This window comes from Pygocentrus nattereri, chromosome 16 (genome assembly GCF_015220715.1).
Source record: "Pygocentrus nattereri isolate fPygNat1 chromosome 16, fPygNat1.pri, whole genome shotgun sequence".
NCBI lineage: Eukaryota > Metazoa > Chordata > Actinopteri > Characiformes > Serrasalmidae > Pygocentrus > Pygocentrus nattereri.
This window is the reverse complement of record NC_051226.1, coordinates 8,592,500-8,618,004: the sequence shown is the minus strand read 5'-3', so window position 1 is coordinate 8,618,004 and position 25,505 is coordinate 8,592,500. Positions and strand designations below refer to the sequence as shown.

Genomic DNA, 25,505 nt, shown 5'->3' with positions numbered 1-25,505 from the left:
TTCCCTGTTTGTGTTGTAATGAGTTACTTTAAAAGTGGTTTAGTTTGTGTTGCTCGGTTTGTGTTCATCTCTGTGTTTCATACAGAGCCCCTTTGGTGATATCCTGTATAAATAAAAATAATGCGAGGCCACGCCTTATTAACGTGTGTTAAAAAGGTGTGGAAACGAGATTGCGGCTTACTATGTCATGGCCACACCTTATTTTTTTTATTAATACAGGATGTCACCAGCGGGGCTCCGTAGTTTAACAGTTTTACAGTTTGAGGAAAATACACATTAATACATATACAGCCAGTACATTATACTACAGAACACTGCTGGTGACATTCCATGTATGTAAAAACAATTTGTGGCCATGCCTGATTAACGCGTGGGAACAAGATTACGTGCCTACGACTTAGTAAGGCATGGGAATGAGGTTATTAGTAAGCTGTGGGAATGGGACCATGCCCTTATTTTTTTATTTATACAGGATGTTATGACTTAGTAAGAATGTGGGGGTGAAGATAATTAAGTAGGGGCCATGACTTATTAAGCCGTGGGAACAAGACCGACACGACTTAGTTAGGCATGATCTTGTTTGCACACCTTACTAAGTCATGGCTACAGCTTCATTATTCCATTCCCACGACTTACAAAGTTATGAACACGCATTAGGATCTGGTTCCCACGCATTTGTATTCCTATGGGATGTCTGTGTGGGTATATGAAGCGTGAGGTCACCGCAGTAACGCGCGTAAACAGACAGAAGAGCAGAGGAAGGCGCTCAGAGCAGACAGTCCAGTCCAGTCCACCCCTGGACCGAGAATCGGCTTCTTTAATGAGAGTGGCTTTCATCTGAACTCTAGCGCCACCACTCCGCGTCGGAGCTTGTGCGTTTCTCGGCTGTGGTTTGGCAAACAACGCTGTGAACATGAACGTCAGGTCTGCCCGTGGAGAGCGTTAAACTCGTACAGACGTCTCGCGAGGCCTCGGACTGAGTTACCGGACAGTTTTCAGGCGATTGACGGAAATCGGTGCGGCTGTGATTTTCAAAGGAACCGCTGACCAGAGCAGGAGAAGCCGCTGCTGTCCTCGGGCATGGACGCGGTGGCCGTTTCACTGCAGAGGAAGATTGATTTCTTGCAGCGGCAGCACAGAGAAACCCTGAGAGAGCTGCACTCGGAGACGGAGCGGTTAAGACGACAGAACCAGGGTGAGTTCTTTACCCCGTCTCTGCCTCAGCGGTGCACCCTCCGCTTCCTCTTACACCCTGCGCTTCTCCTCAAGCTTCTTTAGTAAAGGCATTAGTTATCAGAGAACCGCGACAACTCGAAGAACCATTTAGATGCATGAATGGTTCTATAGAAAGGTTTCCACTGCTGCTACGAGTCATAGAACCTTTTTGGTGGTGTATACAGAACAGTCTCTGCTAAGATGTCTGTGCCTTGTCTGACACTCTTGTACTGTCCTACAGTAAGATGAGATAAGATGAGATAAGATGCGTTTATTGTCATTGCACGGTGTACAACGAAATTGAGCAGCAATCCAACGGCACTTTCTACATACAAAACAATTTAAACATAAGGCTAAAATATATAAAGTGCAGATTTAAGGAGGAAAAAATCTTAAATATAAAGAAAAAGGACTATAAAACTATATATTCTAAAACAGTCAGTAGACAGTAGACAGGTGAGGTAGCAGATGTAGTTGCACATTCCTTGGACAGCTTATAGAGTTATATAATATTGCACATCTAAGAATTATTGCACAGTAATATATGTAAAGCTTTATGTTTAGTTTTCTGTGGTGCAGTAAACTACAGTAACTGTCCAATCTCGCTAGGTTTCTTCTAGGAATCCTGTTGAAATCCCTTTGGAATAAATGTTAGTGGATCTTGGAAATTCTTAATGAAAATAAAAATGAAGTGTCTTTTTTTTTCTCTCCACAAAAGCTGTTCTGGCCATTGTTACATTTGGAAAAAGGGATGAATTCTATTGAATTTGACTGCCTTTTTCATCTAATTGGCAAATGTATTATATTTAAAAAGAAAATCTTTATGTAAAGTATCACCTTTCGTCTGAAAGCTTAGAATATTCGAGGCCATATAAAAACCGGGCTGGGCAATGTGATGATTTTGTTACTGTGATAAAATACATCACAAGATTGTGGATATAATCAGTACTGAGCAACTGCATGTTTCATTGCAAAGAGAGCATAATTAGTGCAGTATAACATTAAATAAACGTCACTGTATTCATTTTCTGATGGCAATTTTTAAAAATCTGGCGCTACATGTTCTTGTTGCTGTTCCAGCTTCTCAACCCTCAGTATAAGTAAACATCTTGAGAGTCATGGAAAACATAATGTTACATTTTGTCCTGCATGTCCACACCTTCCCTGAAGCTTTTCTTTCTTCATAAACATTAAATCGCCTCCTGGGTGCTGTGAGGAAGTGGCACCCGCTGACAGGGTGACACCTTATAGCAGTGAATGCAGGTGATCAGGTTTAAAAGAGGAAAATGAAAGACCGGGTTATGTAACCTCAGCGGGTGGCAGAGTGCGCCATTACTTTACAGCACTTCTGTGCCTGTGAATGCCTGGCCTCCCACCGTCACAAGGACATTTTTCAGCTTAAACGGAAAGTATCATCTCTCATGCTCGTGATAAAGGAGTGACATGACACCTCACTGTGTTAATTGACGTTAAAAGCTGCTGTGTGGGTTACTTTGCGGTCTTTTCAATGCCGTGTCTTCTCTTTCCACATGTGGGGTCAAAGACCTGCAGTTCAAGCTGATCATGGAGCCTCCAGAGTCCTGCAGAAAAAGTTAAGTACTAACTTTCACCTACCTTTACTAATATCACTGGTTCCTAGACCTAAGTCCTATGCGCTGTACTTGCTTTCCCAGTTCAAACTCATCTGGCTCGGCTCCCAAAGGCCGAAGTCACAAATAAAAGTACGGTCCATTAAGTCTATAAGACTGGGATTAAAAACCACTGTTTTACATAAATCTACTTAGTTGAAGCTTATTTGAACGTATGTTTCATTGTGTTTTTGTATTCACCAATTACTCAGGGTCCAGTCACAAAGGGCAAAATCACTGGCCAGAGTCCAACACATTTCAGAAAGGAATCTACTTTGAACAGACAGTAGAAGATACACACCTGCCCCAAGATGGAAACCTTGGGTAAGCAAGGCACACTCAGTGCATCCATGTTACTGTCACATCGATACCAACAGAGTACGAGCACATATTTTCTATACAGAATCCGATTCCATACCGAGTAACCTGTTTAGAATTAAGTAGTTGTAGAGGCGAATTGGCTCTGAGCGAGCAGCGTTGCAGTGAAGAAGAGCGGGTTTTGTTCCTCATCAGAAAAGCAGTGGAGTTTTATATCTGAAGACTTTTGTCTGGCTGGTTGAGCCATAGCTGAAAGTCCTCTAAAGATTTGTGTGATTTTAAATCTCTCAGACTGTATGAAAACGCTCAGTTCATGCTACGTGACATGCAGCTCTATAGATGGCTCTACCCATGAGCAATTTCAAATAAAGCGGTTTCATCCAAAATAACACGATGTGCACCGAGTATTGAGCAAAGACAATCTGACCAGTGCTGTGAACACTGCTCTGAAGCTAATCCAGCCAGTGTTGCACACGTATTGACATTCATACCGTCAAACAAAGTAAAGTCGGCATAGATGGACTTTGGTAGGAAATGTTTTTGCCTCCGTTTTTCTAGCCTCTGTATCTCTCCCCATTTTGGGGAAGAGGTTTTGTGTGTGTAACAAGGGGCTACCAATTAGACAGTGTAGGTCTGGCAGGAATATACCAAAGAGGAATGTTTAAAGTGACCAGTGACTATATGTCCAACTGTCACAGAGTCAGCAACACTTCTCTGTTTGAGAGGACCCTCTTTCACCACCGAGTCGTTCGGCTTATATCATCAGTGGGTATCGGATGGTGGTATTGGTGACTTTAGTAAATGAGCACAGTATTGGCCCAATACCAGTATCGGTATCGATGCATCACTAGTAGTTTCTGTCTGATGCCATGTTAAAGAATGCACATAGGACAATAACTGTAAATAATTGGCATTATTGCATAGGTATGATGTAACCAACACCCTCTGGATGAGTTTGTTGTGAGAAAATACTTTTTTTTAAACAGTGATGGTGACAGCAACTAGGGGTTGCAATGTGTTACATCACAAATATAGCCCTTTTATTTACTATAATAAAATGAACACATTCTGAGTTCTGAGTCTAATGCTGTGTAATATGTAATGCTGAAGATGGTAAAACAGTAGTTAATCTGAAAAAAACAAGTTTTCTTTAGGGACCATGCACATTGAGCAGTATATTTGTTACCATTTAGGGCCAGTATTCCCAGACATGGATTAAGCCTAGTCGTGGACTAAATTTCAGGGCCAATGCTTTCACAACAAACCACTTTGTCTTTTTAAGAAATGAACGGAAATCCTCTTTAAACATGAATGTTTTGCTACTTGATAATGAAACTAACATTTCAGCCATCAGATGAAACATGGAGAGGATGCCTCAGAGACTACAACAGCAGGCAGGCCTGCTCTGGTCTCAGAGGCCAAAGGGGGCCTCATCACCTCTTTACACCCTCTAAGAATCCACTGTAACCCGTCCCAGCCTCCAAGAGCCCCCACCCTGCAGGAGTGTGAAGTCATTATAAGGCAGCTCTACAACGCTAACAGCCTGCAGTCCCAAGACGTGAGTGCAGTAATATTTCTCTCATTTCTGTTTTATGTATACAGGTTGTGATTCTGTCTCAGCACTCTTCATGGTTTGCGTTTCTCCCAGATACTCCGCATCAAGGCTGTACTTAAGGACATTGTTTTCAACAAGAGAATCACTCCAGAGAATTACATACTGACCAAAGTCTATCTTGCTGATGATCAAAGGTAAACAAATTCCCCAGTTGTCTTTATATACAGCAAAAACCTATAGACCATTCTCACACTTGGGTATTTGCTAATGCGGAGCAATAAATGGTAGCGTTAAACGGCTTCCGGTTCACGCTGTAAACTGCCCAAAAGCATTGCTGCAAATCTAAATGCACCAAGAGTTCATCTAAGCAGCCTTATCTGAGTTTCAAGTTTAAAAATGTTCAACTTTAGCTGAAAAGCTCTGCCCGTCATGTGTAAGTTTTAATTAGGTAACCAATCGAGAAAAAAAAGGAGGTACAACTGGAGAGCCACTGTGGGCTGTACAGTAGGACAGATTTACTCATATGCGAGTAAAATGCTCAGGTCCAAGATAAACATTTATTCGCTGGTGTATTTACAATCCTGTCATCACAGATGTTTGCATAAAAACCCTAAGAAACAGACTTGTCACCACAGCAGCCTGGTGACTATTTTACTGTAATGTAGAAATGCGATGCTGTGTCTCTGTGCTGGTTGAGGTGTTCAGGGCACTTGCTACCGTTGCTGATGTTTACATAGGCTGAGTAGGAAGAATTAAACCTGGTTGACTTTCTCCAAAATGAAAGGCAATAAGTGTAAATCTGTTACGGATGTGTGACATGGTGTTGAACGTAATCCATTCCACTCCTTCCTCTGCTTTGCTAAAGTTCCTCAGGGCTAAGAGGCAGATTTTTTGTAAAATATGTTCTGCCATCTGACTGAGCCGTAAACACAGTGGAAGTCCACAGTGGAAGACGCAGAGGCTCACACAAAGTTCAAATGTTTAAAGTTTTGAGCGATGTACTTTGGCCAAGTCTAACTAGCTTTTCTGTCCATGTTGGAGGAACTACTAGTCATTCCAACTCCTCTCCTATTAACCATGCTGAAGGTGAACAATTTTTAAGGGGAGGTTCCCCGCGACCCTCCACTGCCACTTAGTTAAACGATGCAGGCGGAAGTTCGATAACGCTACTATTCACAGCCAGATGTGATGACTTAGAAACTATGAAAAAGGTCTATTCTTCACAATTTTCCTTCTTGGCAGAACTGAAGAGCGAGAGATGTTCCCAAAGCTTCCTTTTCGTGGACTGTCCAGAGGGGTGTACGTTGCGGTTTTTTACCAAAAGCTATACAAAGTACATTTAAAGCCAGCTCTAGAGTTACTAAACTGACCTCATCTCTCCTCTTTGTAGGGACAGACCAGTGTGCCAAGCCAACACAGTGGACAGAATGATCCTTCCTGCCCTCAAACAAAGCCTGGGCATCAGTTTTGCTGAGAGACAGAGGAGAACCCGTGCTATGCAGAGGAGCCGATTACGCAGAACAGTAACATGAAACAGTCAAAAAGGTCACAAATGTGCAAGCACTCTACATTAGCTAAGTAAATCATGAGGTTTGTGAAAAATTCTAAATGTTAAAACTGGGCTGAAAGGCTGATTCATAAACTCAATGTTACACAAGTGTACTTTAATGAAGCAAAGAATATTTATTTGTGTAAATAAAAAAAAACATTCATGCACAAATTTCAAAAGTAGAGTTTTCATTTCTGGCATTTAGGAGGTGCTACTGACTCAACTGCAAAAAATGACTCCTAATAACTAATTGCCCTCACCATTTTTACAGTAGCAGCAAGGGCACGACTAGATAGGAAAGGTGTGACTATAATGAGTTATATTGTTGGAGCAAGTTATTGTTGGGAACATGCCAAAACTAAGCTGCAGAGAGGCAAGCCTGTCTCACACTTTGTGCCCAAGTATTTAGCAGGGCTGTCACCGAGTGCTTGTCAGGAAGCTGAAGGAGTTTTGAGGTCATGTTCTTATGTACGGTCTGCAAGAACGGGTTAGCCTCTGAAGAAGGGGAAAGAGAAAAAGAGAGAGAGAGAAACATATTTAGACTTTTATTATAAAAATCAACTGGTGGCAACTACGTTTCACTTTTATCCAGGAATCCAGCCAACCTACTACTTTATTATTGAAGTAGTCGGTCTACTTTCAGACAGGATTAGCTGGGGAGTGGGGTAATGTATTACAAAGGGAATTCATGCACCTCCATCAAACCATGAAAAGTTCCATACACAATACATTCCAGGGTTTTTCCTGGCTCAAAATGAGGCAGAGGTGGTATAATCCTGATCATTTGCACATGTGTCTTTAACTACTTTAAGCAAACCCTTTTCACAAGCAGCGATTAGTTTTAATAATTAGCTCTAAAAATATTTGTATTAATTACTATTTTATATTAGTTACCAAAACTAGTTAGAGTGAACTAGATAGAGTAAAGCTGTTGTAAAAGTGCTACCTGGGGCCATAACTAGGATAAAAATTTTAGTGAGGCCCATTTTGCAGATAGTGACCACAGTGATTAACCTAACTGCCAAGTATAAGCAATACACCAGTTGTCAGTTTCTCCTTTAGATTTTTAACCAAATCATTGCTCCTTGTTCACCCATCCATATTAGTTATGTAATTTGTCCTTTAACTTATTAGTTTTCCCCATCCCTACAGTCTCCCATAAACTTCTATTACTGTTCCATAAACTCACTACCCTGTTCAATTGCAAAACACTCAAAATTTGCTCTGCAGTGCTCTTCACATTCAAAACATTAAAAAAAATTATATATATATATATATATATATATATATATATATATATAAATTTTTTTTTTTTTTGCTCCCAACTCCACAAACCTCTCTAAGGTTTCACATTAGCTCACGCAAAAGGTTTGAATATGTGTCAAAACCCCAGCGAATCAGAGATTTTGAGGGTTTGTTCCTGTCATTACACTAATCATGACATTGTTTCTTATGCAGCTTTATGCCAATTGGTCAAGTTGCTTAGATTGCATAGACGTACCATAACCTATCAGATTGTGAGATGATGTTCTAGCAGTCTGATTTAAATACTGTTTTTGAAGAATCACGTTTTTATGCCCTTGTTTCTTGTTAAGAAGTACATTATCCAAGGGTCCTAAGGCGAGCTCTACTAATCAGATGCTGCGGTTACCATGGAGATTCAAACTGGAAGCAAAGTGGTCTCTGTCAGCGAGCAGAAGCAATGCAGTTTCACTGTCAGATATGAAGTGTTTATTTAAGCATATAGAGGAGAACAGAGTTCAGAGAGCTGAAAATCAGAGTCTGTGGACAGTAGTGTAGCACATATACAGGGCTTTGGAGGGTTTTTACAGATAAATATTAACATGAATTCTACACAGATAAAAAAAAATGGGATTTATACTCCTGGTTCGAGAGCTGCTGAAAAAGTGAGTGGTCACTGATAGGCTCCTCATACCTCGAGTTGACAAACCAGTGTTAAAATTTTCAGTAAACCATGTTGGTTGGAAAAACAGGACTGGCTGGAGTTGACACAAACGTTCAAATGTTTTTGTGGAAATAATTTGTGGGCATGTATCAGTTTTCAATGTGAAGAGCACCGCTGAGCAATTTTCAAGGTTTGAGTGAAACCAGAATGTTTTGCATGTACAAGGTCTAAACGGGAAAGGCACTGTTGTGCATATTTTCAAGTTTTGAGTGGAACCGAAGGCGTTTACCTGCACACTTTGTGCGGACAGGTGCATTCAAGTTCACCAGCTGCACACTCAGAGCACCACGGACCTCTAAAGTGTAATATTCCTTTCTTAAACATCACAATATTCTTTCAAATTTTGGCACAATAATAACTCTATAAAAGGCAGCACAATTTAACAGAGGTGACCTCCTAATTCTCTACGCAGGACAAACCCTCCATTCATCTGCTCGCAAATAGAAAAATGTCCAAATATTAATCATAAATTCATTTAAATATGTATCTATCTAAAGTAAACACAGTGTCTCATTAGCTTGGGAATTAGAACCAAAAATAAAATTTGATCCATAAAATACATATTTTTTTTTATTTCAATGTTCATGGTGCACTTAGGGTAGGGTCGTAAATACAGGTTTGATGTGGGCCACAGAGATTACGAGTAAATGCCTGCATGCTTATTGACAGGATATGATGGAATACTTAGTGACATGGCAGTCCACATGTGATTAAAATTACTTTATTTCTATAGTTGGATCTATAGTAGATATACATTTAAAAAAAGCTTCACTGATGAGTGCAGTTGGTAATTACTAACATGGCAGAAAGGGCTAAAACTGCTGAAAAAACTGATAAGAATTACATTCCTCCACCTCCTCATGCGAAACTAATCCTGTCTGAACAGTATGTTAGTAGCCTTATTGAATTGAAAGCACAACTGTACATCCTCTTACCATACTGATGACTGTCATCATCCCACTGAGGGCTCTGGTCAGGATAGTCTGCAGGAATGCTCAGTTGGAGAGGAGGAACACTGGGAAGATTCTTGTCATCTGAAAAACAAAGACAATAGAAAGAAAATCATACCATTTTAAAGTAAAGGGCCTAGGACTGCATGAAGGACCATTTTTTCACATTCAGACTCACCCAGTTTGCAGATTAGGTGCACTGTCCCATTATTGCTGCAGAAGGATGGGTCCAGGTTAACCAGAAATTTAGAACTGAGACGAGCTACTTCCCCTTGCAGTATGTTTGGAATGGTCTGACGATCATCATCTTCATACTTTCTCTTACGAGCAGGAATTACAGGCCCACTTCATGGGACGTAAGAGAGGGGATCAAATTATATTACAGTATTGTTGTTCATCAAACATCCATTGAATCTAACTTATTACTTAATCACTTCTACAATCAAGTCATTAACTGAGGCAGCTGCATTTTACTTCAAAGCAAAGCGATTTCAAAGCGACTCACGTGATTGGCGGTCCGTGTATGGCTGTCATAGCAGGAGCAAATGTTCGATAAAGGGAATGGTTGAAAACTGGCGAGCGAATGTTTGCCAAGACAGCGTCCAGTAAGGGTTGGCACAAATACTGCTTTTTGGTGCTGGGCACTGTTGGAGGAGGTGGAGTGGGCTGAGGAACAAAAGAGCACAAAGGATTTGAATATAAAAATAAATATATAAAAAATGATTTATAATAAAATATATTTTATTATTAACTATTAATAAATTGTAGATACATACAAAGTAAATATAATAAATTATATACTGCTGATTATTCTAGATCTCTGAATATTCTTAGATTTTAAAAAAATATTTTGATAATAAATAGCAGAGCAATAAACAACTCACCACTGCCATGTCATTCTTGAGTTTCTCCAAGGCTATTTCACACTTCTGCAGTGTTTTTAGAGGGCATCTAGTGGAAGCGAATGATAAGTGAAGTTTATTCCAAAACCTTCAATCTCCTTAACAGAAAGTCTAAATCATGAACACATGCTCACCTTGTGTTGGGATCAGTGAGAATATTCAGCAGACTTTTCATCTTACTCAGATCCTTCTTCCTGTCTGTCGGGGCAGCAGAAAAATGGAGTAGTTGTTAATCAGGAGAGTGTAACACAAGGAGAAGGGCAAAAATGCATGAAAAATACCTTCATTTTTGTCAATCTTATTAATCATCCTGCGCAGTGGTTCTATGTATTTGGAGAGCTGTTTGAGTTTGTCCATGTACAGCTGGTCCTCTGACTGTGGAGCACCTGCTGGACTCATCACAGAGCTGGGGTTGCCTGCAGTTCAGTAGGAAAATAAATATAAAATGTTACCACATTTTCAGTGATTATGTACTCTCTTGTGAAATGATATAAAATTCCTCAATATACACTAAACGCTGGGTATGGTGATCAGTCCATGTTCCTTTGGTTTTCTATTCTTTTTTTGTCAGTGGCGTATAGCTCTATTTTACAGTTTCACACCATATTAACAAAATAAAATAAAAAAAAACAACAATAGCATAAGTGGACATATTTTAGATATACAAATTTAAAATGTTAAAAACTGTAAACTGCTGGCTGCATTTACAGTGTTCTTAAAAATTCTCATTATGACAAAGGCATTAAATCACCTGAGTGCTGCACTAACAACCGAGGTCTTTAGTACACTGCATTAAATTAAACTATCACTGAGACTTTTTGTTTGCTCTCTTTGAAGAAAAATTACAAAAATAAATAATTTTTTTACACAGGAACAACAGAATTCTGCAGTGTACTCTGTAGCCTCCATACAGCTGTGGGACATGTATGCACCTCAAGGGGAGTCTAATTCTGATGGGGAGTCAGAATTTAGCATAACACCAGCAAAGTACTACTTAACATTAAGCTCAACATAACTTCAATGCATCAGCAACTGATCTGGCGAGTCCCGCTACGCATCTGGCGAGCAAAGCTATGCACGTCAAATATGCAAACACCAATACAAAATGTAATATCATAATACCTACCAATATGGCAGAACAGGCCTATTTCTTGTGCTTCTGCAACCAAACGTGCACTCTGCGCACTTCCAGTTGAAGGGATGGGAAATTTTAAATTTGGATAAATGAGATACAATCCACTTATTACACTGCTTGTTTGTTATTTTATGACTATTTTAGACGAAAACAAAAACATTAACAGAACCAAAAATGAGAATTTACCTATTTTCCCCCATTTTTCAATTCTGGTTTTTGAAATGAAAATCAAATGACCAAAGGGTACATGGACTGGGATCACACCAATGAAGAAGCAGATACAAATTATGGTTCATTGTTGGTGCTGATTGTGACAATGGATATCCCAAAAAAGCCCAGTGAGTGGAGTTTGACTCGGTTATTTCAAATGAATCACAAAAACCCCAAAAGTAAAGAGAAATTAAGACCAAACAATTCCTCCTGGAGTTAAATTCAGGACAGTATTTATCAGTGAAAATACGATGGACCGCAGCTCCAAATCAGACATTTTTATTCTTTTTTTCCCCCATATCCCACTTCTTGAACGTCTCTGAAAAAGATTTGGTCTTTTTCAGGCCTTTATTCTTAGGTTTTCAGGGGCAGCACTTAAAGGAAACAGAAAACTGTAAAATAAATAAAGTGTTTAGGTTCCTTCGTAGTTATTGAAAGGAATGGAAAAGGTTGAGAACCCCTGCTTTATAAAAAAATTACTAACTGCTTTGAGAGAACTGTAGTGGCTCTGTACCTGGGGTGTTAAGAGATCCCGGAGATGACACCTGGATGGGGTAGCTCTGGGGGGTGCGTGCAGCTGCTGGGCTATGGGAAGGCTGCGGAGAGGGACTGGGTTGGAAACCTCCTGGGGAAGGGGTTGGACCAGAGCTAAAAGAGAAAAACAGTGTTTCATCATCATCCTGATTCTCATCTCATTAAGATTTACAATTATGCTGACAGTGGGAAAAACACTGTTTCTTTGGATTCTTTGGAAATCCAGTGGTCAGCCATGGTTAGTCAAAGTCCCTGAAGCCGGGTGTGCACTACACAATAAATTCCTAACAAATTTCAAAAACAGAAAGCATATCACACGTGACATCTTTTCCAAAATGTTACAAAAGGACTGCCTTGACGTTCTTGTTATTACAAAAGCACTAAAGTATTTGCTAGTACAGAGAAGTAGCTAGTAAAGAGGCTCCTTCATAGACATGCACACACATCCCTTATTTCTCTGTCCAAGCTTTTTCATTGGCTATTGCCTGAATCACTTGTTCAACTGTGTTGCCTATCATTTTACAGCACAGGATTCATGAACATTTTTAGTACTAAAGATCAAACGTGTGAATATATCACAAGGCCTCTTATCACTCTGAAGCAAGAGGGAAAGGCTTAAGACTGAGAAAGTTTTCCTCTCACTCTACCAAATCATCTAATCCCAGGCCTGTGTCGGTAACATGTTCTTGTTCATGTATCCGTGTGGAAAATAACTGATGTAAATGGTTAAATTGGGTTTAAGGGGGATTTTTTTTCCTTTACTTCAATTTTCCCTTCCTTTAATTCACTAACAGTCCTTTACAATGAAGCAGACATGATAGAAAACACACCAATATCACGTGAGTTGAATCTGAATATTAACCATGGCTGTGGTGTGGGGTCCTAAAATGAACACTGTGTCATAGAGATGGCTTTTAGTACAAGCCTGGTATGTGACTGCTGCACACAATGGGTTTAACCAGCTAGAACACCTAGGACAATCTCATCTCCTGATGTTTAAAAGTTCAGTTATGCTTATACGTGGGAATACTGCTGTCTTTCTATGCTTTGCATGAAATATATCGCAGCTGCCGGACCAAAAACTCGTATCTCCAAAATGGTAACTTTATAGGAGAAGGAAAAAACCTACTTTACTTTAAATGTAAGTCAATGGAACCAGACATTTTCCCACATCATTTTGGGCCATTTCTTTTGGTCTGTTCATTATGAAATTTACAAACAATGTAAAGGCCAACAGGTGCGTCCAAAATATTTTAAAAACTGAAAAATGAAACGATGAAACGATTATTCGAGTAACTTGAATAATTCGATTACAAAAAAATGTTCCTTCGTTTAATTCGTCACCACAGTCCATCTATTTTCAATGTCTCTGCTATCGTATCATTCCCGCTTTGTAGGCTACTGCGCAGATCATTGTTTTACACAGACTGTTATAACTGACGCACGTTTCAAAGATTTATAAGGGGGCGCAATTTATTTTGCTCTGTGTGGCAATGGCGGAAAATAAAGATACCAGTGTATGTAAAAGGCCGAAAACGTCTAGAGTGTGGGACCATTTTACGTTGCGTAAGGCGGAAAATGTAGTGCAGTGTATACACTGTAAAACGGACCTGGCCTACCATAATAGTACTTCGTCAATCCTGCAGCACCTGAACCGAAAACATCCTCATGTGAACTGCGCTTCTCAGAGCCTCTACAGCGTGTGTTTACGATTGCTGACTGATATGAACACCAGCGCTTGTTAGAACTTAACTTACATACATATATACACACACACACACACACACACACACACACACACACACACACACACACACTTTCTAAGCCGCTTCTCCCTCAGGGTTGCAGGGGGGTGCTGGAGCCTATAACGTAACTTACAGTATTTGTAATTATTTGAAGCCCGTATTATGAGTTGAAAGTGACTAGGCATAATAAGTAGCAAGACAGTAAATACACCAAGATCTCACTCATGTAATTTATCTCTCCTCATCCCTCCCTCCTGTGCACATGCACGCGTACACACACACACACACACACACTCTCTCTCTCTGATCCCCATACATAAGGTAGTAATAATGAATGCAACAGATGGACAAATTCATTTGTGACTACATTCACTACACCCTTTTTCCTTTTTTTATTAAGATAAAACTAAGGACAAATAGGCTAACCTGTGTTTGTGAATTTGTATTTCATAGTTTTTTTCATGTACATCATAAAAGTTTCACAGAAAGGCTGAATAAATGGGCTTAGTTCTGGAGCCAATAAAATATTGAGTTTAAATAAAAACCTTTCGTGAGGAATAACAGCCAACTGCTTGCTCATTTTAAGAGGCCTTTCATATTGCATAACACACTATCGATATAGTTGTTCAAAAACATAAGTGTGATTTATCCGATTACTCAATAAAAAAATTGACAGAATACTCAATTCCAAAAATATTCGACAGTTGCAGCCCTAAACAAAACCAAAACAAGCATTTTTTAAACTGGCAGTAAATGAGTTTTTACACTCACTGGGGGCCATCACTGCGGTAACTCGATTAACCGTCACCGTGCATAGGCCTATCTGTGCTATCTAAGCAGTCAGCCACTTGAAAAGCATTTCCAATCATGAAAATTTGCCAGAGGCCGATAGGATCAGTCCTGGGCTAAAGATATCATGTAGTGTAAGCCTGGCTTAATTAACTAAATGAAACTCTGGTGTTGAAATGTGCGTGAAAAAGAGTTTCACATGATGTCACTCAGTGCCCACACACCATTTTGTGGTAATGTCAACAACATTGTATGTTGTGACTGCAACAATCAGAAAGGACAAAGTGGATGCTTATTTCAGCACTGAATGCAGCAACAAATGACTTGCTGTTATAAAGAAGGAATAACTAACTAGTTAGTAGACACTGAAAAAACATAATGGACAGCATTCACTGGCCACCAGACTGCCTTAGATTTGTTTTCATGTCACAAATTGTGCAAAGGCTCTTACCTGACAGAGTTAGGCTGTGAAGACGGGGGCTGAGGAGAGGGCTGAGGCTGAGGAGGAGGAGGCATAGGGGGCTGGGGTGTCGGTACTTGAACTGGGGAAGGTGAAGATATAGGCTGACTCTGTTAAGAAAGTAGAAACAAAAAAAATTAACATATGCACAAGTGCCAACAGTGGCACAAAGGTACTGTATGTGTTACTATGACAAACCTAGAGGTCATAAGCCCTTGCAGACAGTGAAGCATCATATACTGGCACTGAACAACCAGTCTAAGTCTGCTTCCCACCATCCAATAGTTTCACTCCTCTCTCTCTGACACAGCCACTCTGAGATTTACACTTCCACTTACCTGTACCACACTTTTATTTAAAAGAAAATGTTGCATAGATAACACTGCTTACATGCCTTGTTCAGAAAAAGAGGCGAGACCCTCTTAGAATCCAAGCCCTTACACACACACACACACACACACACACACTTCCTTTCACCTGTGACTTAAAAAAAAAAAGAAGAAAACTCTCTCATTGTGAACCTGGGTTGGGTTTACATGGGAGAAAAGGGAGGGAAATGGCTGTAATGATAAGGGTGGCTCATGGACAGCCTCTGTGGGGGGGGTCAAACTCCAGTCCAAAGCCACAGACGTAGGCACCTACTGGCTTGCAGTGCTGGAAGCCAGCACTCAGCCCTGGTGTAAATACCTGTGGCATTTGCTGTCCTCCCATGGCAGCAGGGTTTGGAGGAATGGCAGAGTTCGGGGTGGCGCGGGGCAACCGGGGTTGAATTTGCATCACACGGGGCATCATCTTTGAGGAGGACAGAGGGGACAACAGACATGTCACAAGCAAAACAATAAATGCAGTGCATCAGCGGATATGAGAGGAAGCACATGCACACATGCAAACAGGAATCATTTCATGAAGGTTGCAAGCACAGATGCACATATATATTGCAACATGGATACATAACACATTCGCTTATGCAAATGGTCATGCTAAAAGAATTATGAGTCTGCATGGCAGTATTGTGTCTTTCGCCCTTAACTCAAAAGACGTGAGGAAAAAAAAAAACTGCTGCCAGGGCAGAATATGTGCTGGTCAAAACTTTCAAGCAACAAGCCAATGGGCAGCATGCTCTTTCTCAGTTTACCATGCAAGACAAGGGGAAGATGCAATGTGTATCCCTGTGTCTTTTTTAAAATCTGTGTAAATTCAGAGACTTGCTTCTGAACACTTCATACACATTAAAAAGTGCACAAAATGTGAAAAGACTGAACTATGTAGACCTTGTATTTGTGGAGTTACACTGTCAAACTGTTTATCATTTTTGTGTCCAGGATTTTTGAAGTGGGCCCGAAATCATGGCTCGATGAGTCAACATGACCTGCACGTCGCCTAATCGCTGCTTTTCATGATTACAAAGACAGCACACTAGCCAAATAAAATAACTTGATTTGAATGAGAGAGCATTAAAAGCAGATTCTATTCTAGCAGGGGAGAACAACTCCAGTCCTGGCAGGCCGGTGCCCAGCACAGCTTAGAGGATTTCCTACTCAATCACACCCATTAAATCTGGCTGTTATGTGTAGGTAAATTACCAAACTGCGCTGGACACTGGCCCTCCAGGACTGGAGTTGTGCACTTCTGTATTAAAGCAACACACAGCGGGTGAGAAAATGGGCTTCATTCTGACTATTAGCATACTGTTGCCGCCTACTGGATATACTTTGAATTGCATTAACAGACGTTCTTAAAAATGACGGTAAATACAGCTTTAAGAGTGATTCTGAGAGTGAGTATTTGAGTACTCATTCAGAAATACCAATGTCCTGAGTTTGGGATTTAAGGCCCATAAAATGCAGTTTGAGCCAGCCGTAATTAAGTTATATTTTAGTGACAGACAGCATACCATCACTAACAGTACAGTAACATCACAGCACTTACTGAAAGTCTTAAATATCACAAAATGCATGTTTCAAGCACACGTTGAAGTGTTTGCCGCAAGAGCTTGTTAACTCAAAAGAGCAAGCATGCAGTCAAGTTGTTAAGTCACAAACATAGCACGCATAACGCAAAGGAAAATAAGACCCTATTCAATCTATAAACCTTTTCAAAATCTATGTTCATGTATTTCTTTTTTTTTCTACTGCTTGAGGCGTTCCTATGATTTTACACCATTCCATCTCTGTGAGTTTGGATCAAACTGAAGGCACACATATGGGACAGTATGAATGCATGAAAGCGAGATGAATGTTATCATTCTCTCAAGGAATGACAGAGCTAGAACATACACAGACAGGGGAATTTTTGAGAGACATTTAGGTGTGTTAGTGTGACATTTGGGTGGGTTAGTTACCATATAGGTGACAAGCTAATGGAAAAGACCTATTTTCATGAGGCTCTTTTCTGTAGTCCCACTCCTTAGCACCAGGAGGTGATTAACTATAGTTTCTGCCATTAGCAGCTCATCATAAACGCCTGAGACTTAAGCTACGAATGTGATATGTGAAGATTTTACTCTCTAAATTCTTCCAACCATTTTCAAAGCAATTCCTGGAAAAAGGTGGTGCCCTGCAGTCACCAGGGTATCTCTTTTCTTGCTTTAAACATTAATATTACCCAGGTAAGAGGACAAAACGGGTCAACATCCAACAACAAAAAGAAAATCATTCATCAAGTATTAATGTTCATTTTGGTGGCATGCTTTCACTCCAGGCTCATTCATTCACTTATCCAAGTCCCAACTACAGCTTGCATAGCTCTTACCGCGCCGGACACTGCTGCAAGCTGGGCCTGAGCTGCTGCTTGCTGGGTTTGCTGGGGTTGCTGCTGCTGCATTCTAGCCTGCTGAGATGTACACAAACAAAACACAAGCAAGCAAGCAGAAGGATATGTAAGGCATAAGAAAACTGGTGGTCTTCCAATACAAATAAAGCACCGATACATTTACCAAATACTGCGTTATCTATATCAAATTTGTCAACATAAACCTTCAAATCTGACCAAAATATTTTGTCAAGGTGTACGGTTGTTTTTTTTAATATAGGCTTGGTAATCTTCACCTGAAATGCCTGTGGCATCTTCATCTGTTGCTGATGCTGCTGTTGCTGTTGGCTGAGTGAACTTATTGCCTGATGCTGTCCAGGGGGCATCTGTCCAGCCAGAGACTGGGGCACAAGGATCTGAGGTGGCTGGGAGTGGTGTGTCATCTGACCTGGCTGGGCCTGCGCTTGCTGTAGCTGTTGCTGCTGCAAATGCTGAATGGTCTGAGCCTGGGCTTGTACATGGGCTTGAGCTTGTTGAATCTGCATTTGGGCTAACTGCTGCTGCTGCTGCTGCTGAAGTCTAGACTGGTGCAACTGGAATGACATTCATGTTTATACAGTCAGTTTTACAAAAAACAATGCCAGAAACAAATATATCTTGACCAACTGGCAAGAAGGAGAAAATAGCTTAAATTCTCTCCTTACCTGGTTCTGTTGCTGTTGTTGCTGTTGTTGCACCTGTGCCTGTTGCTGGTTCTGGTGTTGCAGTGGTTGATTCTGATGATGCTGTTGCTGCTGTTGCTGTTGTTGCTGCTGTTGTTGCAGCTGGAGCTTCAGCTGCTGGGCCTGAAATTGCTGCTGTAAGGATGTTTGCTGCTGCGCCTGCATGGCTGTCTGCTGCTGCGCCTGAAATGGCTGAAACTGCATAGACTGTTGTTGCTGCGGTGCCATTTGCATCTGCATCTGCCCTGGTGCCCCAGCTGCAACAGAAATCAATCATTTCTATAATTACACACTATAATTAGGAAGAAGCTTTAGAAACAATGTGTTTCATGGCTTTTACCAGTATATGTGCACAAACAGTATCAACACAGGTTATCTAATCACCTTGTTGATTTCCTCCAACTCCCTGCATGGCATGCTGGCCCATCTGCATTTGTCCCATGGCCGCCATTCCACCCATTGGAGCTCCAGGACGAGGCCCCATGCCGATAGTACCAGGACCACCTCCGCCAACACCTGTTAGAGTCTGCAGAGCATTCATTGGATCTAATGGGGACAGAAAAGAGCAGAATGAATGAACAAATGATTTCTGTGAGGTTTTACATTACAACTGCTGCACGTTTAGATTTTCCCCTTTCTTTTATTTCCCGATAAAGTTCACCTACCTGGTCCACCTTGTGCCTTTTTATCTGAAATGAAAAGGAAAAAAAAAGTTCAATAGCCTACATAAGCTCTATCACATTTGTAAAGAGTGCACAAGTTGTAAGATTTCCAAAGCAAATGTTTAGTGTACTTACGGATATCTCTGAAATGAATGATCAGCCTTGCAACCAGTGATAGGTACTCCTCCTATTGACATGCATAATAATATTAAGATTTTCCACTGCCATCTTAAAGTGTTCATACATCAAGAGACTTATGGTTGCAACACATGCAAGCCACAAAGGGTGTTACTTACTCTTGTTTTAGCTTTGACAAACACGTGATTCTCCATGTCACTGCTGGATTTTGTATGTGCTGTCCCTGCCTTTCTCATGGCTTCCTCTCTGAAACAACAGAACAGCAGCGTGTCAGACAGCTGGGTGAATTAACACACATATCAATGTTTCCAGTCCTGACGTTGGAGAATTGATTCACGTTGTATAGTTATCTTTTTTTATGAAACTCAACGCGTCAGTGATGATGAAAAGGGGAAAGAATGAAGCAAATCAAACGAAAGAACAGGAAACACGTTTTTCTGTCCTTTCCCTCTGTCTTTTATACGGGCACCTAGCTACAGCCACATGAGACGGGCTTATAAAAACCTTTTAAATCGACTTTTATCTGCATTGAAAAAATATATTAAACGTGGCATTACTCAATGTCGGATAGAAAACCAGACTGAGGGGGCGGGGGGGTGAGTGGGTGATGCTGCCAAGTAGCATCCTAGCAAATATTTCATAGATATGGTTAACGTTACATATAAATGAATGAGGCACTTCATCTAATATTGTCCGAGACACAAAAGCCAACTTAGATTTCGCGATCCCCACTTTACTTTTTCCTACGCTACGTAGTTTCCTTTACGTCAGGTAGCTTAGCTAGATACCAAGTTAGCAGAACAAGTGAATCTTTTCGCGGAAAACCACGTGTCTAATAACGCCGATCTTAATCTAGATGACATGAATTGACCACCAAGTTACCCCAACTACAGCTTTTCAGGAAAGAGCGGAAGATACTTTTCTAACAAGCTAACCTAGGATAGCTAACCGAGCTAGCTAGCGTGAACAGGGACTGGAAAAACAAATTGGCTAGCTAACGCTAACATTCGCTAGCTCACATTACAAAGACCTGCTTTTAATAATTAATATCTACGTCGACATATGCTAAACCGTAGCGAGCGTAACAGTATCATATTCTATTGAGGGTGCCGTATTTCCTCGTGTCTTTTTAGCTATTTAAGTTCAACTTGGCCAATATTATTAGCTTTAGCGGGGAGGCCAGTAGAGTTGAATCGTACGGACTGATTCATTCTTGCGTGAATAAATTAGAAGACTCACATTTGTGCCACTACTTTCTGCCGAAATCCTGGACTCCTCCAGTCATTATCAGGTGGGACCTCCATAGTAGATATAACAGATGACAAGCTTACAGTGAAATCAACTGCCGCCCGAAAGCCACCAAGTTCCCCCGAGCGTCAGTTAACCTCCCGAGCAAGCGAGCTAACTCCTTCCCCTCTCTCACTCCCTCCCTCCCTTCCTCCAGAGGTGGATAGCAAGTAACTCACTCACTCACTCACTCACTCCAGAGGTGGATAGTAACTAACTCACTCACTCACTCACTCACTCACTCCAGAGGTGGACAGTAACTCACTCACTAACTCACTCACTCATTCACTCCAGAGGTGGACAGTAACTCACTCACTCACTCATTCACTCACTCACTCACTCCAGAGGTGGACAGTAACTCACTCACTCATTCACTCACTCACTCACTCACTCACTCCAGAGGTGGATAGTAACTAACTCACTCCCTCACCCTCCCACCCACCCTCCAGAGGTGGACAGTAACTCACTCACTAACTCACTCACTCATTCACTCCAGAGGTGGACAGTAACTCACTCACTCACTCCAGAGGTGGATAGGAACTAACTCACTCACTCACTCCAGAGGTGGACAGTAACTCACTCACTCACTCACTCACTCCAGAGGTGGACAGTAACTCACTCACTCACTCACTCACTCACTCACTCACTCACTCATTCACTCCAGAGGTGGACAGTAACTCACTCACTCATTCACTCACTCACTCACTCCAGAGGTGGACAGTAACTCACTCACTCATTCACTCACTCACTCACTCACTCACTCCAGAGGTGGATAGTAACTAACTCACTCCCTCACCCTCCCACCCACCCTCCAGAGGTGGACAGTAACTCACTCACTCACTCACTCACTCACTCACTCACTCATTCACTCCAGAGGTGGACAGTAACTCACTCACTCACTCACTCACTCCGGAGGTGGATAGTAACTCACTCACTCCCTCACTCACTCACTCACCCACTCCCTCCCTCCAGAGGTGGACAGTAACTCACTCACTCACTCACTCACTCAGAGGTGGATAGTAACTCGTTGTTTACTTAGTCACAAGTACTCAAATTTGTACTTTCCCAATCAATTTTTAATTCCTAATACATTTAATATGTGAGAAAAGTAGTGTACTTTCCCACTTGGTTACATCTGATTCATTCAAATCGTGTTAATATATCGTTCTGTTGCTTTTACTTTCGTTATTTTATGTTGGCTACAGCAAATTATACTTTCTACAGTGATAGATGCTCCACTGTTCTGTTTCACTGCACCTCTATGAGTTACTCAATACTTAAGATTTTTAAAATTATTATTCTTAATATTTTTTCACTTTAATGTTTTTATTTCATCGTAAAATTTAGCTAAAACACTTTTACATTTTCCAATGTGCAAGCCTACATTAGAATAAATGACACATCAATCACAGTGCTGGGACTATGTAGCAAACACAGGCAAAATGTGGGTGATGTTTGTGAATCTTTCCAGTTTTCCAATGATTTTCATGGTGCCCTTTTGGAGAAATACAGTTATGTGAGAGAAAGGCTAAACACTTTTACTCAAATATTAGATACAGTTAACATACCACACAGTATATTGAATGAGAGTCACACTGACTGCCTCAAGTACTCAAAGAATACATCCAGGTTTTGGGTTTTTGTTAAAAAAAAAAAAAAAAGAACAGTCTTCTCCACAACAATGTACAGTACACTATTTTTTCATATTTAAAAAAATTCCTTTCCCACTGTGGCCTTTGATATAACAATTACACAAGCCTGAATGAATTCTTTTCCTTCATTCTGACTATTTAATCACCATTCCTAATAACACACACACACACACACACACACACACACACACACACACACACACACACACATTTTCTAAGCCGCTTCTCCCTCGGGGTCGCAGGGGGGGCGTCCTATCCCAGTGGTCATTGGGCGGAAGACAGGATACACCCTGGACAGGTCACCAGTCCATCACAGGGCAGACAGACAGACAGACACATTCACTCACACCTAGTGGCAATTTAGCAAGTCCAATTGGCCTGACTGCATGCCTTTGGACTGTAGGAGGAAACGGGAGAACATGCAGACACGGGGAGAACATGCAAACTCCCAGAGAGGACCCCAGTCGCCCGCCCGAATCGAACCCAGGCCCTCTTCGCTGTGAGGTGACAGCGCTACTCGCCGTGCTGCCCCTCCTAATAAACATCCTGAGGAAATCCATTTTACTTTAAGTCCATCACTGTTATAACAGCACTTGATCACATTAGTCATCACCTGTACACAAGTCAAAACCAGTATAGCTGCTATAGGAACATTAAACATTTAATATTTACCTAACGTTACTACTCTGCTGTGTAATGTGCATAGACTCAAAGTAATACCTACTTACAACAGTAAGCACCATTACTTTCTTTAATACACACTATATGAACACATTAATTAAAATGTAAATAATACATTATTATTTTATATTTAAATTATTATTTTCTTTCCTTTCTTTGCCGAGCTGAAGAGCTGCCCATCTTGTGCGTCTGATACTGTTGCCTCTTCTGCCTTGATTGGGTGCTCACCAGCCTTCTGGACTGGCTTGACCACCACTGAGCTTCTTGCTTTATAACGCTGTCCTCACCCTCAGATCTTTTCTTTTCCCACTTTGTACTATAAAACTTCATACTAATAATGTTTGCTATCCGGTGTCGACCATAGGAGGATGGGTTCCCCTTCTGAGTCTTGGTTCCTCTCAAGGTTTCTTCCTCTTTTAGGGAGTTTTTCCTTGCCACCGTTGCCGCTGGCTTGCACATGGGAGCTTGGACCCGGAATTTATTTTCTTTTCTTTTCTCTCTGTAATCCTGATTGTCCTGTAAAGCTGCTTTGTGACAACACCTGTTGTAAAAAGCGCTATATAAATAAATTTTGCTTGCTTGCTTATCTTCTTTTTAGGGTCTCAGATATAAAACATGGTTTACTGTACTGGATTTTTCACATTCTTTCCTTGACCTCCATAATCTCTTCCTCTATTGTATTTTTCTTGCTCTCTCCCTCTCTTTCTCTCTCTCTCTCTCCCTCACACACATATACACACACACACACAGAAACATCTGACACAGCATTGCTACTTTTTACAGTGAAACTTTTGTGGGGCTTAATATAAGGGGGCCGCTGGAGACTGATGTCTCGTACCTACCATGCCAACCAAACCCAGGGACCCTGGTTGTAGGGTACTTTTTTACAAGCTTGTAAAAAGGGCAGTCTGGAGCTTTCTGTGCCTCATACAAAGAGGAGGGAGAGAACACCCACTGTGAGAACCAAAATCATCCTGAACCACTTACACTACAGCAGGAACAGCATCCATATGTGCAGTCTTGCTGGGCTGGGTAGTGTGTGTGTGTGTGTGTGTGTGTGTGTGTGTGTGTGTGTGTGTGTGTGTGTGTGTGTGTGTGTGTGTGTTTTGGTTCAGTTGCCAGATTGGATTTATTTCATTGCATTTTTAACAGTGTGTCTAACTGACCCCACAGATAAATACTGTATAGCAAAAATTGTTTCATACTAATCTACAAATTACATATTACATATTACATAATACATATTACTACTAATTACATATCACAAGACTACCGATTTTATCATCTTTCTTTGTGCCAAAAGGGAGAATTAAGGCTTCGTTTTTTGTGTCTACTAGGTGTTAAATTTGTCAAAAGAAAGAAAATAAACAACTGAAAGAAATAAATTGGTTTATTTTAAAATTCTTCTTATTAATAGTGATATTGTTATTATGCACTGTATTATTAAACTGTTTTATTTACATTGTGGAGCATAATGACACTTGACTCTTGTCCACAGTGGGAAATTAGTTAATGCAGTTTAAAAAATGTATTTTTGCATTTGTGTGCAGGCAACTGATGAAGAAAAAACCTGAATAATTGAGTATAGAAACATGAGGAGTGCAGATGCTTGCAGGGGTACTGCATGATACATTTAAGCAGTTGAAATATGTTGAGCAGGTCCAATTAACTTAGTTTATAGATCGAGATGGCAAGAACAAAAGCTCAAATTGACTTCATTCACAAAGGCAGCTCAGCTGGCTGATGTTTCAACAGGAACAGTGACTAAAGCGACATCTGAATTTAAATCTACTAAAAAGACATCGCCTTTCGCCCAACAACAGCTGGGATAGGCTGCAGCACCTCCCGCAACCCAGAAGGAGAAGCGGCTTAGAAGATGTGTGTGTGTGTGTTTGTGAACAGACATCACTAAATAGGGCTGGAAATTGTGGTTGAAAGGACACATTAAGTGAGCTTTAGTGTGATGCAGCAAGTAATCAGACTGTGTAATACAGCAGTGTTGCAGTGCATAATCTCTTTATTACAAAGACGAATGCACACATAGTGGTGTAAAAACCCTCAGCACTGGTCTACAGAGATGAGTAAAGTGATTTGGACAGATGAGTCATCTTTCACCATATTCTCCACAAGTAGGCGGGTGCGTGTCTGGTGAACATGACTGAATGGTTTGCTAAGATGTAAATCTAATGCAACAACCTTTGCAGTCACCAGGTCTTTATCAACTGAACACTTCTGGAAGATTTTGGACCAACATGTTAGTCAGCTTTCTCCACCACCATCATCAAAACACCCATTGAGGGAACATCTTGTACAACCCCAAATCCAATGAACTTGGGACATTGTGTAAAACATAAATTAAAACAATACGATGATTTGCAAATCCTTTTCAACCTATATTCAATTGAATACACTACAAAGACAAGATATTTAATTTTCAAATATTTTGCACTTCATAATGCGCCACACATTTTCAATGGGAGACAGGTCTGGACTGCAGGCAGGCCAGTCTAGTACCCGCACTCTTTTACTACAAAGCCACGCTGTTGTAACACGTGCAGAATGTGGCTTGGCATTGTCTTGCTGAAATAAGCAGGGATGTCCCTGAAAAAGACGTTGCTTGGATGGCAGCATATGTTGCTCCAAAACCTGCATGTAC

General features: G+C 40.8%; 2 protein-coding genes across 4 annotated transcripts; one reads left to right on the top strand and one right to left on the bottom strand.

Moving 5' to 3' along the window:
- The first annotated feature begins 732 nt into the window (after positions 1-732).
- si:ch211-222n4.2 (uncharacterized protein LOC101885505 homolog) lies at positions 733-6,444 on the top strand. The gene is made up of 7 exons (XM_017714197.2): positions 733-1,195; positions 2,759-2,806; positions 3,056-3,167; positions 4,509-4,719; positions 4,810-4,910; positions 5,959-6,015; positions 6,107-6,444. The coding sequence occupies exons 1-7, from the start codon at positions 1,081-1,083 to the stop codon at positions 6,246-6,248; spliced, it is 786 nt and encodes a 261-aa protein (XP_017569686.1). The 5' UTR covers positions 733-1,080; the 3' UTR covers positions 6,249-6,444.
- On the bottom strand, positions 6,377-20,659 carry med15 (mediator complex subunit 15). Of its 3 annotated transcripts, none has more exons than XM_017714168.2 (18): positions 20,469-20,659; positions 19,388-19,475; positions 19,227-19,278; positions 19,095-19,118; positions 18,814-18,975; positions 18,412-18,686; positions 18,004-18,300; positions 17,708-17,788; positions 15,644-15,748; positions 14,948-15,066; positions 11,943-12,076; positions 10,365-10,499; positions 10,218-10,281; positions 10,066-10,132; positions 9,687-9,847; positions 9,360-9,526; positions 9,167-9,265; positions 6,377-6,760 (listed from the first exon to the last, which is right to left on the bottom strand). In XM_017714168.2, exons 1-18 carry the CDS (start codon positions 20,531-20,533, stop codon positions 6,624-6,626), a joined length of 2,232 nt encoding a protein of 743 aa, XP_017569657.1. In that variant the 5' UTR covers positions 20,534-20,659; the 3' UTR covers positions 6,377-6,623. The 3 variants fall into 3 exon arrangements, with proteins under 3 accessions (XP_017569657.1, XP_017569664.1, XP_017569672.1); XM_017714175.2 differs by having other exon boundaries at positions 17,708-17,785; XM_017714183.2 differs by lacking the exon at positions 15,644-15,748.
- Between the last annotated feature and the right edge of the window lie 4,846 nt (positions 20,660-25,505).

Bases quoted from the DNA above. Each gene is read 5' to 3' on its own strand.
- si:ch211-222n4.2 (XM_017714197.2), top strand. From the start codon at position 1,081: ATGGACGCGGTGGCCGTTTCACTGCAGAGGAAGATTGATTTCTTGCAG. The intron at 3,168-4,508 runs GTAAGCAAGGCA...CTAACATTTCAG, and splicing joins CCCCAAGATGGAAACCTTGG to CCATCAGATGAAACATGGAG. The intron at 4,911-5,958 runs GTAAACAAATTC...CCTTCTTGGCAG, and splicing joins TATCTTGCTGATGATCAAAG to AACTGAAGAGCGAGAGATGT.
- med15 (XM_017714168.2), bottom strand. From the start codon at position 20,533: ATGGAGGTCCCACCTGATAATGACTGGAGGAGTCCAGGATTTCGGCAG. The intron at 9,848-10,065 runs GTGAGTTGTTTA...TTTGTTCCTCAG, and splicing joins TCAAGAATGACATGGCAGTG to CCCACTCCACCTCCTCCAAC. The intron at 9,266-9,359 runs GTGAGTCTGAAT...TTTGTTTTTCAG, and splicing joins GCACCTAATCTGCAAACTGG to ATGACAAGAATCTTCCCAGT.